At 46.2% G+C, this 15,511-nt stretch overlaps 1 protein-coding gene across 1 annotated transcript in view; it reads right to left on the reverse strand.

The window, feature by feature from the left end:
- The window catches only part of TMEM184C (transmembrane protein 184C), a 105,959-nt gene that overhangs the window by 39,720 nt on the left and 50,728 nt on the right, over window positions 1-15,511 (reverse strand). Inside the window, exon 7 of the mRNA XM_063920585.1 lies at window positions 1,892-2,004. Within this exon, the coding sequence (XP_063776655.1) occupies window positions 1,892-2,004 (113 nt within the window). The remainder of the gene's footprint in view (window positions 1-1,891; window positions 2,005-15,511) is intronic.

Here is a 15,511-nt window from a genome sequence, read left to right on the forward strand (position 1 = left end):
ACAATGGTGGTGAGCCTTCCCATTCATTTTCATCCAGCTCCTTGTCCCTGGCTACTAAACTGCTTTTCCTGCACAGTAAATATTATCTTTTGTTGTTATAGACAGGCTGTATTCTTTTCCTTAGTTTCAGTGTTTGATATGTGGCCCTTTGACCCACTAATAACCTCTTCACATTCCATTACTCAAAGGCCCTCATTCCGAGTTGTTCGCTCGCAAGGCGAATGTAGCAGAGTTACACACGCTAAGCCGCCGCCTACTGGGAGTGAATCTTAGCTTCTTAAAATTGCGACCGACGTACGCGCAATATTGCGATTACAAACGAGTTAGCAGTTTCAGAGTAGCTCCAGACTTACTCTGCCTGTGCGATCATTTCAGTGCTTGTCGTTCCTGGTTGACGTCACAAACACACCCAGCGTTCGCCCAGGCACTCCCACCGTTTCCCCGGCCACTCCTGCGTTTTTTCCGGAAACGGTAGCGTTTTCAGCCACACGCCCCTGAAACGCCGTGTATCCGCCCAGTAACACCCATTTCCTGTCAATCACATTACGATCGCCGGAGCGAAGAAAAAGCCGTGAGTAAAAATACTTTCTTCATAGTAAAGTTACTTGGCGCAGTCGCAGTGCGAACATTGCGCATGCGTACTAAGCGGATTTTCACTGCGATGCGATGAAAAATACCGAGCGAACAACTCGGAATGAGGGCCAATATACATATTATTGCACATTAAACTTTACATGCACACACCAATATATAGAACATTGGTAGTGGCTACTAAAACGCAGGCCTGTCGCAACCGTTTTGGGTGCATGTCAATGCCTGCAGCTGCAATCCCGTACACAGTTGAAATAGTTTTCGGTGTCTAACGGCAAGTCTGAGCAGCCATAGATTTACTCAGAAAGTTAATTATCGACAGATGTACTGTACATAAGGGTAATTCTCCAGAAAGTGAACATAAAGTCCTGTGCATTACATGCTTTTAATTTTTTCCCCCCTATTAATCTGGTCTGTTAAGAAATTGTTGTTATATGAAAACTTAATTGCTTAATAGCAACGCCTATCCTTAAGACCCACTTAAATCTTGGTTTGTACGTCATTTGAATTTGTGTAGCTGTCCCGGCAATCACAGAGAATCGCCCATCCGATGTTTGTGCCTTCTTGCTAAAGAGGCGAATCTTAGACGCCTCCAATGAGCATCTCAATACAATCCCAGTGGTTGCTACATTTGCATATTTTTGCACAGCCACTGCCTACAGGATCACAGCTGCGACATTTCTAGACATTTAAGCTGACCAAATCACACTTAGAGAAACTATTTTAGTAAAGCAACTTCTACGATAAAACAGCAATCTTTTACAAAACAGTCAGGATTAAAGTAATGTAATACTGTCCTAGTTCACATTGAGGGCTGTTATGTACGTGACAGTAGGCCACACAGAACATGAAAGCTGTGCGCTAAATGGAGCAGGTTTGGACAGGTTTCTAGGGGACGCAGTTAAGATGCCGCCGGGCGGGATCCCGGCGGTCACAATACCAATGCCGGAATCCCGCCTTGTGGCCACAATACCGTCTACAAAATACAGACAACAAGAATCCCGAACCTCCTCTCAGTGGGACCTTGTGTCCTGCCGCAGGGAGTGGGAGGTTAGGTTTAGGCATGAGAAGGAGGGTTAGGGTGCAGGGGCGGGAAGGTTAGGGTTAGGTACCGTGGAGGGAGGGGAAAGTTTAGGCACTTTAGAAGGGGAGGTTAGGGTTAGGCACCAAGTGGGGAGGGTTAGGGTTAGGCAGCGGGTAAGGGAGGGTTAGGGTGCAAACTGCGGGGCTGTCGGTATTCTGACCATCGGCATCCCATCCATCGGGATTATATACTGAACCCGTTTATAGAATTACCTACCAGAATGAAACAAAGACAACCATCTTCACGCAGAGAAACTTTCCAACTGGCTGAATAGGGTTCAGTTCTTCCTTCAGTACTTTATAAAACAAGATAAGGCAATACATGGCAAACTAAGGAATAAAAAGGGGGACAAAAATTATTGAGCAAATCACTATGCATTACAATTTAATTATCTTGTTGTACTTGACTGTAAACTCATTTGAGCAAGGCCATCTTTCCATTCCAAATCATTGTATGTAAATTGTATTATGATCCCCTTAAGCACTATGTAATATGTTGCTGCTTTACACAGGATACCAATAATAATGATTACATAATAGAATTTCATTTTCTTCTTACCTAACTATAACTGTTCATTAATAGAGGATTTTATCTAAGCAATTGCTTTTATTTATTTTTGAAGTAGTATCAGTGGTAGAAATATCTGGATTAACAGGGTACGTCAAGTGGTTTTTTTTCCCGTTCATATTAAAGAACTAATCTGTTAACAAACAGCACATGTACAGTACCTACCTGGGGTGTGCCATTCAGCTGGGGTCCCTCATATAGTCTACAGTCAAGTGCAGCCCCACTGTACATTAGTACAGCCAGTCTATTTCAAAAGAGCAGTAGTGTTGTGGATGCAGCTCCTATTTGAATGACTGTGTCATTTACAGTAAAAAAGCAATTAGTGTACAACTGAGCAGCATTAAACTGTTGAAACCGCTAAAGGCTGCTTGAACTATGGCAGACCAGGGAACAGTGTACATCAGGTAAGAAAATCTGGATCTAAACTTAAAATTGGTATGTTTTTTTTAATAGTTTTTAGTGTAGTTCTGCTTTAATTACTTTTACTTTTCACATGCTGGCACAAAATAAATAAATGTGGCTAAATCGGTTGGGGGTCCATAATATTTCTTGTCTAAGATGGTAAAATGGCCACCACTGGACCTACCTGACAATGGGGGTAATTCCAAGTTTATCGCAGCAGGATTTTTGATAGCAATTGGGCAAAACCATGTGCACTGCAGGGGAGGCAGATATAACATGTGCAGAAAGAGTTAGATTTGGGTGGGTTATTGTATTTCTCTGCAGGGTAAATACTGGCTGCTTTATTTTTACACTGCAAATTAGATTGCAGATTGAACACACCACACCCAAATCTAACTCTCTCTGCACATGTTATATCTGCCTCCCCTGCAGTGCACATGGTTTTGCCCAATTGCTAACAAAAATCCTGCTGCGATCAACTTAGAATTACCCCCAATATCACCTGCTCCACTTATTGTATTTGGCTGCATCCAGCTTATTAAACTATAGACACATCTATCCGCTAAATAGATATAATGAGGTTTCCTAAATTTATAAAACAAATTTACAAACAGACTAGGAGACTAAGGGCCTAATTCAAGGTTGACTGCAAAAGCAAAATCTTCCTCTAATGGGCAAAACCATGTGAACTGCAGATGAGGCAGATAATAAGATTTTAAACCTACCGGTAAATCTTTTTCTCCTAGTCCGTAGAGGATGCTGGGGACTCCGTAAGGACCATGGGGTATAGACGGGCTCCACAGGAGACATGGGCACTCTAAGACTTTAGATGGGTGTGAACTGGCTCCTCCCTCTATGCCCCTCCTCCAGACCTCAGTTAAAGAACTGTGCCCAGAGGAGACGGACAGTACGAGGAAAGGATTTTTGTTAAACTAAGGGGCGAGATACACACCAGCCCACACCATCCACACCGTACAACCTGGAATATAGCAAACCAGTTAACAGTATGAAACAAAACAGCATCAGCCAGAGACTGATCTCAACTGTAACATAACCCTTATGTAAGCAACAACTATATACAAGCCTTGCAGAATTTAGTCCGCACTGGGACGGGCGCCCAGCATCCTCTACGGACTAGGAGAAAAAGATTTACCGGTAGGTTTAAAATCTTATTTTCTCTTACGTCCAAGAGGATGCTGGGGACTCCGTAAGGACCATGGGGATTATACCAAAGGTCCAAACCGGGCGGGAGAGTGCGGATGACTCTGCAGCACTGATTGAGCAAACATGAGGTCCTCATCAGCCAGGGTATCAAACTTGTAGAATTTTGCAAAAGTGTTTGAACCCGACCAAGTAGCTGTTCGGAAAAGCTGTAATGCCGAGACGCCTCGGGCAGCCGCCCAAGAAGAGCCCACCTACCTAGTGGAATGGGCCTTTACAGAATTTGGTAACGGCAATCCAGCCGTAGAATGAGCCTGCTGAATCGTGTTACAGATCCAGCGAGCAATAGTCTGCTTAGAAGCAGGAGCGCCAACCTTGTTGGCCGCATACAGGACAAACAGTGCCTCTGTTTTCCTAACCAGAGACGTCCTGGCTACATAAATTTTTAAGGCCCTGACCACATCAAGGGACTTGGAATCTTCCAAGTCACCCGTAGCCACAGGCACCACAATAGGTTGGTTCATATGAAACGACTAAACCACTTTAGGTAGAAATTGAGGACGAGTCCTCAACTCTGCTCGATCCATATGGAAAATCAGATTGTCTCACAAAAGCCCCTAAGCCGCCAATTCAGACACCCGCCTCGCAGATGCCAAAGCCAACAACATGACCACTTTCCAAGTGAGAAATTTTAATTCAACTGTTTGAAGAGGTTCAAACCAGTGTGATTTAAGGAACTGTAACACCACATTAAGGTCCCACGGTGCCACAAAAGGAGGCTGGATGTGCAGCACTCCCTTTACAAAAGTCTGGACTTCTGGGAGAGAAGCCAATTCCTTCTGAAGGAATATAGATAAGGCCGAAATCTGCACTTTAATGGAGCCCAATTTTAGGCCCATATCCACTCCTGTCTGTAGAAAGTGGAGAAAACGACCCAGCTGAAAATCTTCCGTAGGAGCATTCTTGGCTTCACCCCAAGACACATATTTTCTCCAGATACGGTGATAATACTTCGGCGCTACTTCCTTCCTAGCTTTGATCAGAGTAGGGATGACTTCCCCCGGAAAACCTTTCCTAGCTAGGATTTGGTGTTCAACCGCCATGCCGTCAAACGTAACCGCGGTAAATCTTGGAACACACAGGGCCCCTGTTGCAACAGGTCCTCCCTGGGAGGAAGAGGCAACAGATCTTCTGTGAGCATTTCCTGAAGATCTGAATACCAGGCCCTTCGAGGCCGATCTGGGACAATGAGTATTGTCTGCACTCTTGTTCGTCTTATGATTCTCAATATTTTTGAGATGAGTGGAAGTGGAGGGAACACATAGACCGACTGAAACACCCACGGTGTCACTAGGGCGTCCACCGCCACTGCCTGAGGGTCCCTTGACCTGGAACAATACGTCCGAAGCTTTTGTTGAGGCGTGACACCATCATGTCTATTTGAGGAAGTCCCCAATGACTTGTTACCTCTGCAAAGACCTCTTGATGGAGACCCCACTCTCCTGGATGGAGATCGTGTCTGCTGAGGAAGTCTACTTCCCAGTTGTCTACTCCCGGAATGAAGACTGCTGAGAGAGCGCTTACATGATTTTCCGCCCAGCGAAGAATCCTGGTGGCTTCTGCCATTGCTGCTCTGCTCCTTGTCTTGCCCTGGCGGTTTACATGCGCCACGGCTGTGACGTTGTCTGACTGAATTAGAATGGGTAGGTTGCGAAGAAGATTCTCCGCTTGTTGTAGGCCGTTGTATATGGCCCTTAATTCCAGCACATTGATGTGTAGACAAGCCTCCTGGCTTGACCATATTACCTGAAATTTTTTTCCTTCTGTGACTGCTCCCCATCCTCGGAGGCTCGCGTCCGTGGTCACCAGAACCCAGTCTTGAATGCCGAACCTGCAACCCTCTAGAAGGTGAGCACTCTGGAGCCACCACAGGAGAGATACCCTGGCCCTGGGGGACAGGCTTATTCTCTGATGTATTTGTAGATGGGACCCTGACCACTTGTCCAGAAGGTCCCACTGAAAAGTTCTCGCATGGAACCTGCCGAACGGAATGGCCTCGTAGGCCGCCACCATCTTTCCCAATACTCGAGTGCATTGATGAACTGACACTCTTTTTGGTTTTAGCAGGTCCCTGACCATGTTCTGGAGTTCCTGGGCCTTTTCCGTAGGGAGAAAAACCCTATTTTTTTCCGTGTCCAGAACCATGCCCAAAAATAACAGCCGAGTTGTCGGAACCAACTGCGACTTTGGTAGATTTAGAATCCAGCCGTGTTGTTGTAGTACTCTCAGGGAGAGAGACACGCTTTTCAGTAACTGATCTCTCGATCTTGCTGAAACTGGTAATGACAATCCTGTACAGCGAATCTCAGGTACGCCTGATGAGGCGGATATATGGGGACATGAAGGTATGCATCCTTTATGTCTAGTGACACCATAAAATCCCCCCCTTCCAGGCTGGAGATCACTGCCCGGAGAGATTCCATCTTGAATTTGAACCTTTTCAAATATAGGTTCAGGAATTTTAGATTCAGAATCGGTCTGACCGAGCCATCCGGCTTCGGGACCACAAATAGGGTTGAATAAAACCCCTTCCTCTGTTGCATTAGGGGAACCTTGATAATCACTTGCTGTTGACACAGCTTTTTTATGGCAGCTGAAACTATTTCCCTCTCTGGGGGAGAAGCTGGCAAAGCCGATTTGAAAAATCGGTGAGGAGGCACCTCTTCGAACTCCAGTTTGTAGCCTTGGGATACAATTTCGACTGCCCAAAGATCCAAATCCGACTGAACCCAGACCTGGCTGAAGAGTCGAAGACGTGCCCCCACCGGTGCGGACTCCTTCAGCGGAGCCCCAGCGTCATGCGGTGGATCTTGTAGAGGCCGGGGAGGACTTTTGTTCCTGGGAACTAGCCGTAGCTGGCGTTCTTTTCCCTCTACCTCTGGCGAGGAAGGAAGAGCCCCGACCCTTTCTGAACTTATGCGACCGAAAGGACTGCATCTGGTATTGAGGTGTTTTCTTTTGCTGCGGGGGAACGTAAGGCAAAAAAGAAGACTTACCCACGGTAGCTGTGGAAATCTGGTCCGCGAGGCCCTCCCCAAATAAAACTTCACCATTGTAAGAAAAGTCTCCATATGTCTCTTTGAACCAGCATCACCTGTCCATTGACGGGTCCACAGGGACCTTCTAGCAGAAACTGCCATGGCATTGGCTCTTGAATCCAACAGCCCAATATCTCTCGCAGCCTCTCTCATATATAGCGCTGCGTCCTTAATGTGACCCAAGGTCAACAAAATACTATCTTTATCTAGGGTGTCAATGTCAGATGACAAGTTATCTGCCCACGCTGCAATCGCGCTACCCACCCATGCCGACGCTACTGCCAGTCTGAGCAGGGCACCCGTATGCGTATAAATTGATTTTAAGGTAGTTTCCTGTCTGCGATCAGCAGGATCCTTGAGGGCTGCCGTGTCCGGGAACCTTTTTGGATAAGATCGTCAAAGCCTTGTCCACCGTGGGCGAGAATTCCCACCGTAACCTGTCCTGTGAGGGGAAAGGATACGCCATAATAATTTTCTTGGGAACCTGCAGTCTCTTGTCTGGAGTTTCCCCAAACTTTTTCAAATAAAGCGTTCAGCTCATGAGATGGGGGAAACGTTACCTCAGGTTTCTTTTCCTTAAACATGTGCACCCTCGTGTCAGGGACAGAGGGGTCCTCTGTGATATGCAAAACATCTTTTATTGCAATAATCATATAATGAATACTCTTGGCCACCCATGGGTGCAACCTTACATCATCATAGTCGACACTGGAGTCGGAATCCGTGTCGGTATCAGTGTCTGCTATCTGGGAAAGGGGACATTTATGAGACCCCGAAGGGCCTTGTGACACCGTCAAAGCAATGGATTGTCTCCCTGCTTTTTCCATGGACTCTGCTTTGTCCAATCTTTTATGTAATAAGGTCACATTTGCATTTAAAACATACCACATATCCAATCAATCCTGTGTCGGCTGTGCCGACGGAAACACCACCACCATCTGCTCTGCATCCTCCCTAGACGAGCCTTCCGCTTCAGACATGCCGACACACACGTACTGACACCCCCACACACACTGGGATATATGAATATCGGGACAGCCCCCCAATAAGGCCCTTTGGAGAGACAGAGAGAGAGTATGCTAGCACACACCCAGCGCCACTGGACACTGGAAACAAAATCCCAGCCTGTACAGCGCTCTTTTTATTTATATATATATATATATATATATACATATACATACACATATATACATATATATACACACATATACATACATACATACATACACACACATATACATATATATATATATACATACATACATACATACATACATACACACACACACACACACACACACACTTTGCGCCAAATAAATGTGCCCCCCCCTCGTTTTTGCCCTCTGTTACTTGTACAGCAGGGGAGAGTCCGGGAGCAGCTTCTCTGCAGCTTGCCTGTGGAGAAAATGGCGCTGGTTAGTGCTGGAGGAACAAGCCCCGCCCCCTCGACGGCGGGCTTCGGTCCCGCTCATTTTTTTAATACTGGCGGGGGTTTTATAATATACTGCCTCCGCAGTATCTGATACTGGTGCCAGTCTTATTTGAGGTAATTATTGCTGCCCAGGGCGCCCCCCCTGCGCCCTGCACCCTTGCTGTGCCTTGTGTGTGTGTGTGTGTGTGTGTGTGTGCAATGGCGCGCAGCGCGACCGCTGCACGGTACCTCTCTAAAGATCTGAAGTCTTTTGCCGCCTTTGAAGTTTTCTTTCTTCATATACTCACCCGGCTTCTATCTTCCAAGTCTGTGAGGAGGACGGCGGCGCGGCTCCGGGACAAACAGCGAGGACAACACCTGTGTTCCGACCCTCTGGAGCTAATGGTGTCCAGTAGCCTAAGAAGCAGAGCCCATCAGTCCAGGAAAGTGGGTCTGCTTCTCTCCCCTCAGTCCCACAAAGCAGGGAGCCTGTTGCCAGCAGTGCTCCCTGAAAATAAAAAAACTAACAAAAGTCTTTTCAGAGAAACTCAGTAGAGCTCCCTTGCAGTGCATCCAGTCTCCTGTAGGCACAGGATCTAACGGAGGTCTGGAGGAGGGGCATAGAGGGAGGAGCCAGTTCACACCCATCTAAAGTCTTAGAGTGCCCATGTCTCCTACGGAGCCCGTCTATACCCCATGGTCCTTACGGAGTCCCCAGCATCCTCTAGGACGTAAGAGAAAATAGGATTTTATTACCTACCGGTAAATCCTTTTCTCTTAGTCCGTAGAGGATGCTGGGGACTCCGTAAGGACCATGGGGTATAGACGGGATCCGCAGGAGACATGGGCACACTATAAGACTTTGAATGGGTGTGAACTGGCTCCTCCCTCTATGTCCCTCCTCCAGACCTCAGTTAAAAAACTGTGACCAGGGCAGGGACGGATCTAGACTTTTCTTTAGGGGGGGCGATTTACTGTTTAATCTTAACTCCTCCCTCTACAGTCCCAACTCCTCCCATCTGCAATCCTAACTCCTCCTCTCTCAATTCTGACTGAACTTTTTAAATGAGACTGAGATAGAGCTTTGTGATTGTTCTATGTACATGTGACTGTGCTATGGGGTAATTGTACACTGCTCAAAAAAATAAAGGGAACACTAAAATAATGCATCCTAGATCTAATGAATGAAATATTCTTATTAAATACTTTGTTCTTTACATAGTTGAATGTGCTGACAACAAAATCACACAAACATTTTCAATGGAAATCAAATTTATTAACCCATGGAGGTCTGGATTTGGAGTCACACTCAAAATTAAAGTGGAAAAACACAGTACAGGCTGATCCAACTTTGATGTAATGTCCTTAAAACAAGTCAAAATGAGGCTCAGTAGTGTGTGTGGCCTCCACGTGCCTGTATGACCTCCCTACAACCCACACAAGTGGCTCAGGTAGTGCAGCTCATCCAGGATGGCACATCAATGCGAGCTGTGGCAAGAAGGTTTGCTGTGTCTGCCAGCGTAGTGTCCAGAGCATGGAGGCGCTACCAGGAGACAGGCCAGTACATCAGGAGACGTGGAGGAGGCCGTAGGAGGGCAACAACCCAGCAGCAGGACCGCTACCACCGCCTTTGTGCAAGGAGGAACAGGAGGAGTGGAAACAGAAGGAAAGAAGACTCTATTTTGGGGGCACTCTTAGAAATCCAAGACAGGTTTATTAATATCCATAGTACTCATAAAACATAACTTTTATTTATCCATTAAAATATGAAAATATAACAAACATATTAATTAGAACTAACACTGATCTAAAAACTATTGTCCGTACAACACAGCTATGCCTATGTGCTGATCACCAAACAATGTAGGTCAATAAATCAATACCCTCTATGAGTATGCCATCATATAATTTGTTGTGAACATCACAAATTGTGGCTGCACCCAGGATTATTATATTCACACTATACCTAAAAGTAGGTTAAGTTTTTTTGGGGAATTGTCGTCTCAATGTACACAAAAAATTATATATAAATAAATAAGCTTGCTAACAGTATTAATTTGCGAGTTCTACACATTCATTGTCTGGCTCTGAATGATAGTATGACTGAAAAGAGATAACAATCAAAGGAGAACCAGGACCCTAATTACCAAGAATATTCTAAACAGTTACAATTAAACAATGTGTATCCTTATATTGAATAAGGACTGAATTGAAAGATCAGCAACTCATAACCAATTACTTCTGCTGTCTATCCGTCATGAGTTAAGACAAAATTGTCGACACAGCGGCCGGTAGATGAGAGAGCAGTGGTCTGAGTTTTTAGCTGATTTGAAGAAAGACAGAGGCCGTACTTCTTTCCCCGTTAGGATGTTCACAGTGTCCTGATATCAAAGGACATTGCAGAACACTATGCCATAATTCAGGAATGAGTGTTGACCGAAAAGATGTTAAATCACAGTAATTGCTGATTAGTGCATCATTAATTGGGTCTACTGATTAGCATACTCTGCATAAACAATTCTTTTAATTGGGTATATAGAAAATTCATACCATAATATTGCAGTATAAGATAAAGCCCTTGGTACACAAATCTTCGTAATCACTAAAGAGAAGCTGCTAAATCACAGTGAAATTTTGTGAACTGTTTTAATTGAACTAATTAGGGTAAAACACACTATGTTATAACTGGGTTATAGCTTACAATATTGTTATAGTTTTTATATCAAATCTAAGTACCAGGCTTTTGAACAATCACAGAGATTTGTTTGTAGAAACTCGTGTTTAGCAAGAATATAGGCAATGATTACAGCGAACCTGACCACTCCATAACAGCCGCCTCACCGTCATGAATTGAGTCTCTAGACCAATACAGCGGACGGTAAGCGAGTGTATAGGGGCGGACTAGGTATCGTCTGTAGAAAAAAGATATCAGAGGCCGTACTGCTGTCCACGTTAGAGCGGTTGCAGCTCCCTGGTATCAGGAGACATAGCAGGGATGCTGCACCGCAATCGTGGATGAGAGCTGGCCGAAATGTTTACCGTATGTATATCATGGACGAGCGGTCCCAGGTGGAACAGAGGGTGTTGCTTGTGCCAGTGGTTAGACAGGTCTTTGCGGCGGAAATGCCGTGACAGGTTTTTGCAGCGAGATTGCCGTGATTGATGACGCGTTTCACCCGTAGGGCTTGCTCACATCTCTGCACCGTCTGACATCACAATTTGTGATGTTCACAACAAATTATATGATGGCATACTCATAGAGGGTATTGATTTATTGACCTACATTGTTTGGTGATCAGCACATAGGCATAGCTGTGTTGTACGGACAATAGTTTTTAGATCAGTGTTAGTTCTAATTAATATGTTTGTTATATTTTCATATTTTAATGGATAAATAAAAGTTATGTTTTATGAGTACTATGGATATTAATAAACCTGTCTTGGATTTCTAAGAGTGCCCCCAAAATAGAGTCTTCTTTCCTTCTGTTTCCATTTTGACTTTCTGACTCTGGGGAGCAACACCAACCTCTGCCTGTGACGGATCTCCACAGCAAATATAGGTAATTGGTTTGTAGACCCTTCTTATATACTTTACAACTATATTTATAGGAAGAAAGGGTTGTTTCTTGTTGCGGATCTTCACAACTGTCTGTTTTTAGGAACAGGAGGAGCACTGCCAGAGCCCTGCAAAATGACCTCCAGCAAGCCACAAATGTGCATGTGTCTACTCAAACGATCAGAAACAGACTCCATGAGGGTGGTATGAGGGCCCGACGTCCACAGGTGGGGGTTGTTTTTACAGCCCAACACCATGCAGGACGTATGGCATTTGCCAGAGAACACCAAGATTGGAAAATTCGCCACTGGCGCCCTGTGCTCTTCACAGATGAAAGCAGGTTCTCACTGAGCACATGTGACAGACGTGACAGAGTCTGGAGACGCCAAGGAGAGCGTTCTGCTGCCTGCAACTTCCTCCAGCATGACCAGTTTGGCAGTGGGTCAGTAATGGTGTGGGGTGACATTTCTTTGGGGGGCCGCACAGCCTTCCATGTGCTCACCAGAGGTAGCCTGACTGCCATTAGGTACCGAGATGAGATCCTCAGACCCCTTGTGGGACCATATGCTGGTGCGGTTGGCCCTGGGTTCCTCCTAATGCAAGACAATTCTAGACCTCATGTGGCTGGAGTGTGTCAGCAGTTCCTGCAAGACGAAGGTATTGATGCTATGGACTGGCCCGCCCGTTCCCCAGACCTGAATCCAATTGAGCACATCTGGGACATCATGTCTCGCTCCATCCACCAACGCAACGTTGCACCACAGACTGTCCAGGAGTTGGCGGATGCTTTAGTCCATGTCTGGGAGATCCCTCAGGAGACCATCCGCCACCTCATCAGGAGCATGCCCAGGCATTGTAGGGAGGTCATTCAGGCACGTGGAGGCCACACACACTACTGAGCCTCATTTTGACTTGTTTTAAGGACATTACATCAAAGTTGGATCAGCCTGTAGTGTGTTTTTCCACTTTCATTTTGAGGGTGACTCCAAATCCAGACCTCCATGGGTTAATAAATTTGATTTCCATTGATAATTTTTGTGCGATTTTGTTGTCAGTACATTCAACTATGTAAAGAACAAAGTATTTAATAAGAATATTTCATTCATTCAGATCTAGGATGTGTTATTTTAGTGTTCCCTTATTTTTTTGAGCAGTGTATTTATTAGCCCTAGTACCCACACACCAGCAAGTGATGGGCAAATGCTCTGTAACCCTTGTTCTCCTGGCTCCTCTGTGCTGCTGTGGTATAAGCTGCAGCACATCGTTCTGCCTCAGGCTCTCCCCGGAGAGCTCTCTTCTGCTCAAAAGTGGGCGTGGCTATGACTAGGACTAGATCCGGCCCTGGCCCAGGGAGACGGACATTTTGAGGAAAGAATTTATTGTTTAAACACGGTGAGTGTCATACCAGCTCACACCACGAACCTACCGCAGAACGTGGCATTCAATAGAACACCAGCCAACGGCATGAAAAAATACAGCCATATGCTGCGATAATATGTAACACAACCAGTTGTCACACACCAGAGGCGGCGTTCGCCGCGCTTACCCCTGCGTGTCTGCTGGTCGGTGTTGCGGCCTCTGCCTTAGGTGGGCCTCGGGCTCCGGCGTCTGGCTGGCGCGGCTCCCGGCGATTCTCCGGGGCATGGGCGCCGCCATGACACCCGGCTTCACGTGGACGGGGGGCGGGTGACGTCATCAGACTGCTCCGCCAATCCAGCAGTGGCGGGGAATTCAAAGTCAGACGCCGGACGGAGCCTCAGTGCCTGAGTATCGTCTTTCCCGGACGTAGATGCCAGCGCTCTTGTTCCCGGCAAGGATCTCTGCAGTTGTACTCCAGTGTCTCCGGCATTTCCAGTCTGCCAGTCCGCTGCACCGGTTCCAGTGTACTCAGCGGCCGGTATATCTCTCTGTGATCCAGTCACCAGTGCTCCTAGGAATCAGCGTGGCTGCGGGTCTAAATCACCGTTCTCAAGTTCTACAATTAACAGCGTCTCAGTCACCGTTCTCAAGTTCTACAACTTAACAGCGTCAAAACCCCCTGCACTTCAGTTCCACACATCATCAGCATCTCAGTCACCGTTCTCAAGTTCTACAAATTAAACAGCGTCTAAAACCCCTGCACTTCAGTTCTTCACATCATCAGCGTCTCTGTCACCGCTTGCAAGTTCTTTTTCCATCTGTGCCATTATCATCATTTATAAGTTATCAGTGACTTTTAAACATCACCCACAGTTTCTCCAGTTACCAGCATCTCAAATCCTGCTCATAAAACCCTTCAGTGGGTCTAGACATTTCACTCATTTACCCCTTTTGTCATTAGACTTTAAGTTGTTTTCCCTACAATAAAACTCTTCAATATTTCTTCAAACTCCATTGTCAGCGTCCTGTATGAGGAAATCCTATATTAGGCCTCCCCTTTTCCGGCTCAGTTGTGGTTCCTCTTCCCAACCATCGGAAGAGTCCCCGAGTTCACAACACCCTCAGTCTAGGCCAGTGACACCAGTGTGTCAACACAACCAATAATAAGATACCGCATGCCATGGCATGAACAATGTCAGCAACAGCCTGACTGAAAAGAAACACCACAAGAGTGTAAGCATAATCAATAACTGCAGATACAGTACGCACTGGGACGGGCGCCCAGCATCCTCTACGGACTAAGAGAAAAGGATTTACCGGTAGGTATTAAAATCCTATTTTCTCATACGTCCTAGAGGATGCTGGGGACTCCGTAAGGACCATGGGGTTTATACCAAAGCTCCAGACCGGGCGGGAGAGTGCGGACGACTCTGCATCACCGATTGAGCAAACATGAGGTCCCCATCAGCCAGGGTATCAAACGTGTAGATCTTAGCAAAAGTGTTTGAACCCGACCAAGTAGCCGCTCGGCAAAGTTGAACCGCCGAGACTCCTCGGGCATCCGCCCAAGAAGAGCCCATCTTCCTAGTAGAATGGGTCTACACCACTTCGGTAACGGCAATGCAGCCGTAGAACGAGCACGCCCAATTGTATCACAGATCCAGCGTGTAACAGACTGCATAGACGCAGGCGCCCCAATCATGCTGGGAGCATACCGGATAAACAGAGCCTCCGTTTCCCCAATCTGAGCCAAATTGGCGACATAAATATTCAAAGCCCCGACTACATCGAGAGAATTTGAATCAGCCAATGCTTAAGTAACCACAGGCATCAAAATAGGCTGGTTTCTGCGAAACACAGAAACCACTTTTGGCAGAACTATTATCCGAGTTCTCAATTCCGCTCTATCCACATGGACGATCCAACAGGGGCTCTTGTGAGACAAAGCCGCTACTTCCGACACCCGCTTTGCGGACGCCAAAGTCAATAGCATGACAACTCTTCAAGAGAGAAATTTTAACACAACCTTTCCTAAAGGTTCCAATCAGTGTGACACAAGTAACGCAACACCACGTCAAGGTCCCACGGTGCCAATGGGGCACAAATGGAGGTTGAATGTGCAGTACTCCTTTCACGAAAGTCTGAACTTCCGGAAAGGTGGCCAATTCCCTTTTTTCTTTTAAAGAAAATTTATAAGGCCAAAACTGCACTGAAATGGAGCCTAACTTTAGGCCTGCATCCACACCGGCTTGCAAAGCATGGATAAGAACGACCCAGCTGAA

The sequence above is a fragment of the Pseudophryne corroboree genome, chromosome 1 (genome assembly GCF_028390025.1).
Source record: "Pseudophryne corroboree isolate aPseCor3 chromosome 1, aPseCor3.hap2, whole genome shotgun sequence".
In the NCBI taxonomy this organism is placed as follows: Eukaryota; Metazoa; Chordata; class Amphibia; order Anura; family Myobatrachidae; genus Pseudophryne; species Pseudophryne corroboree.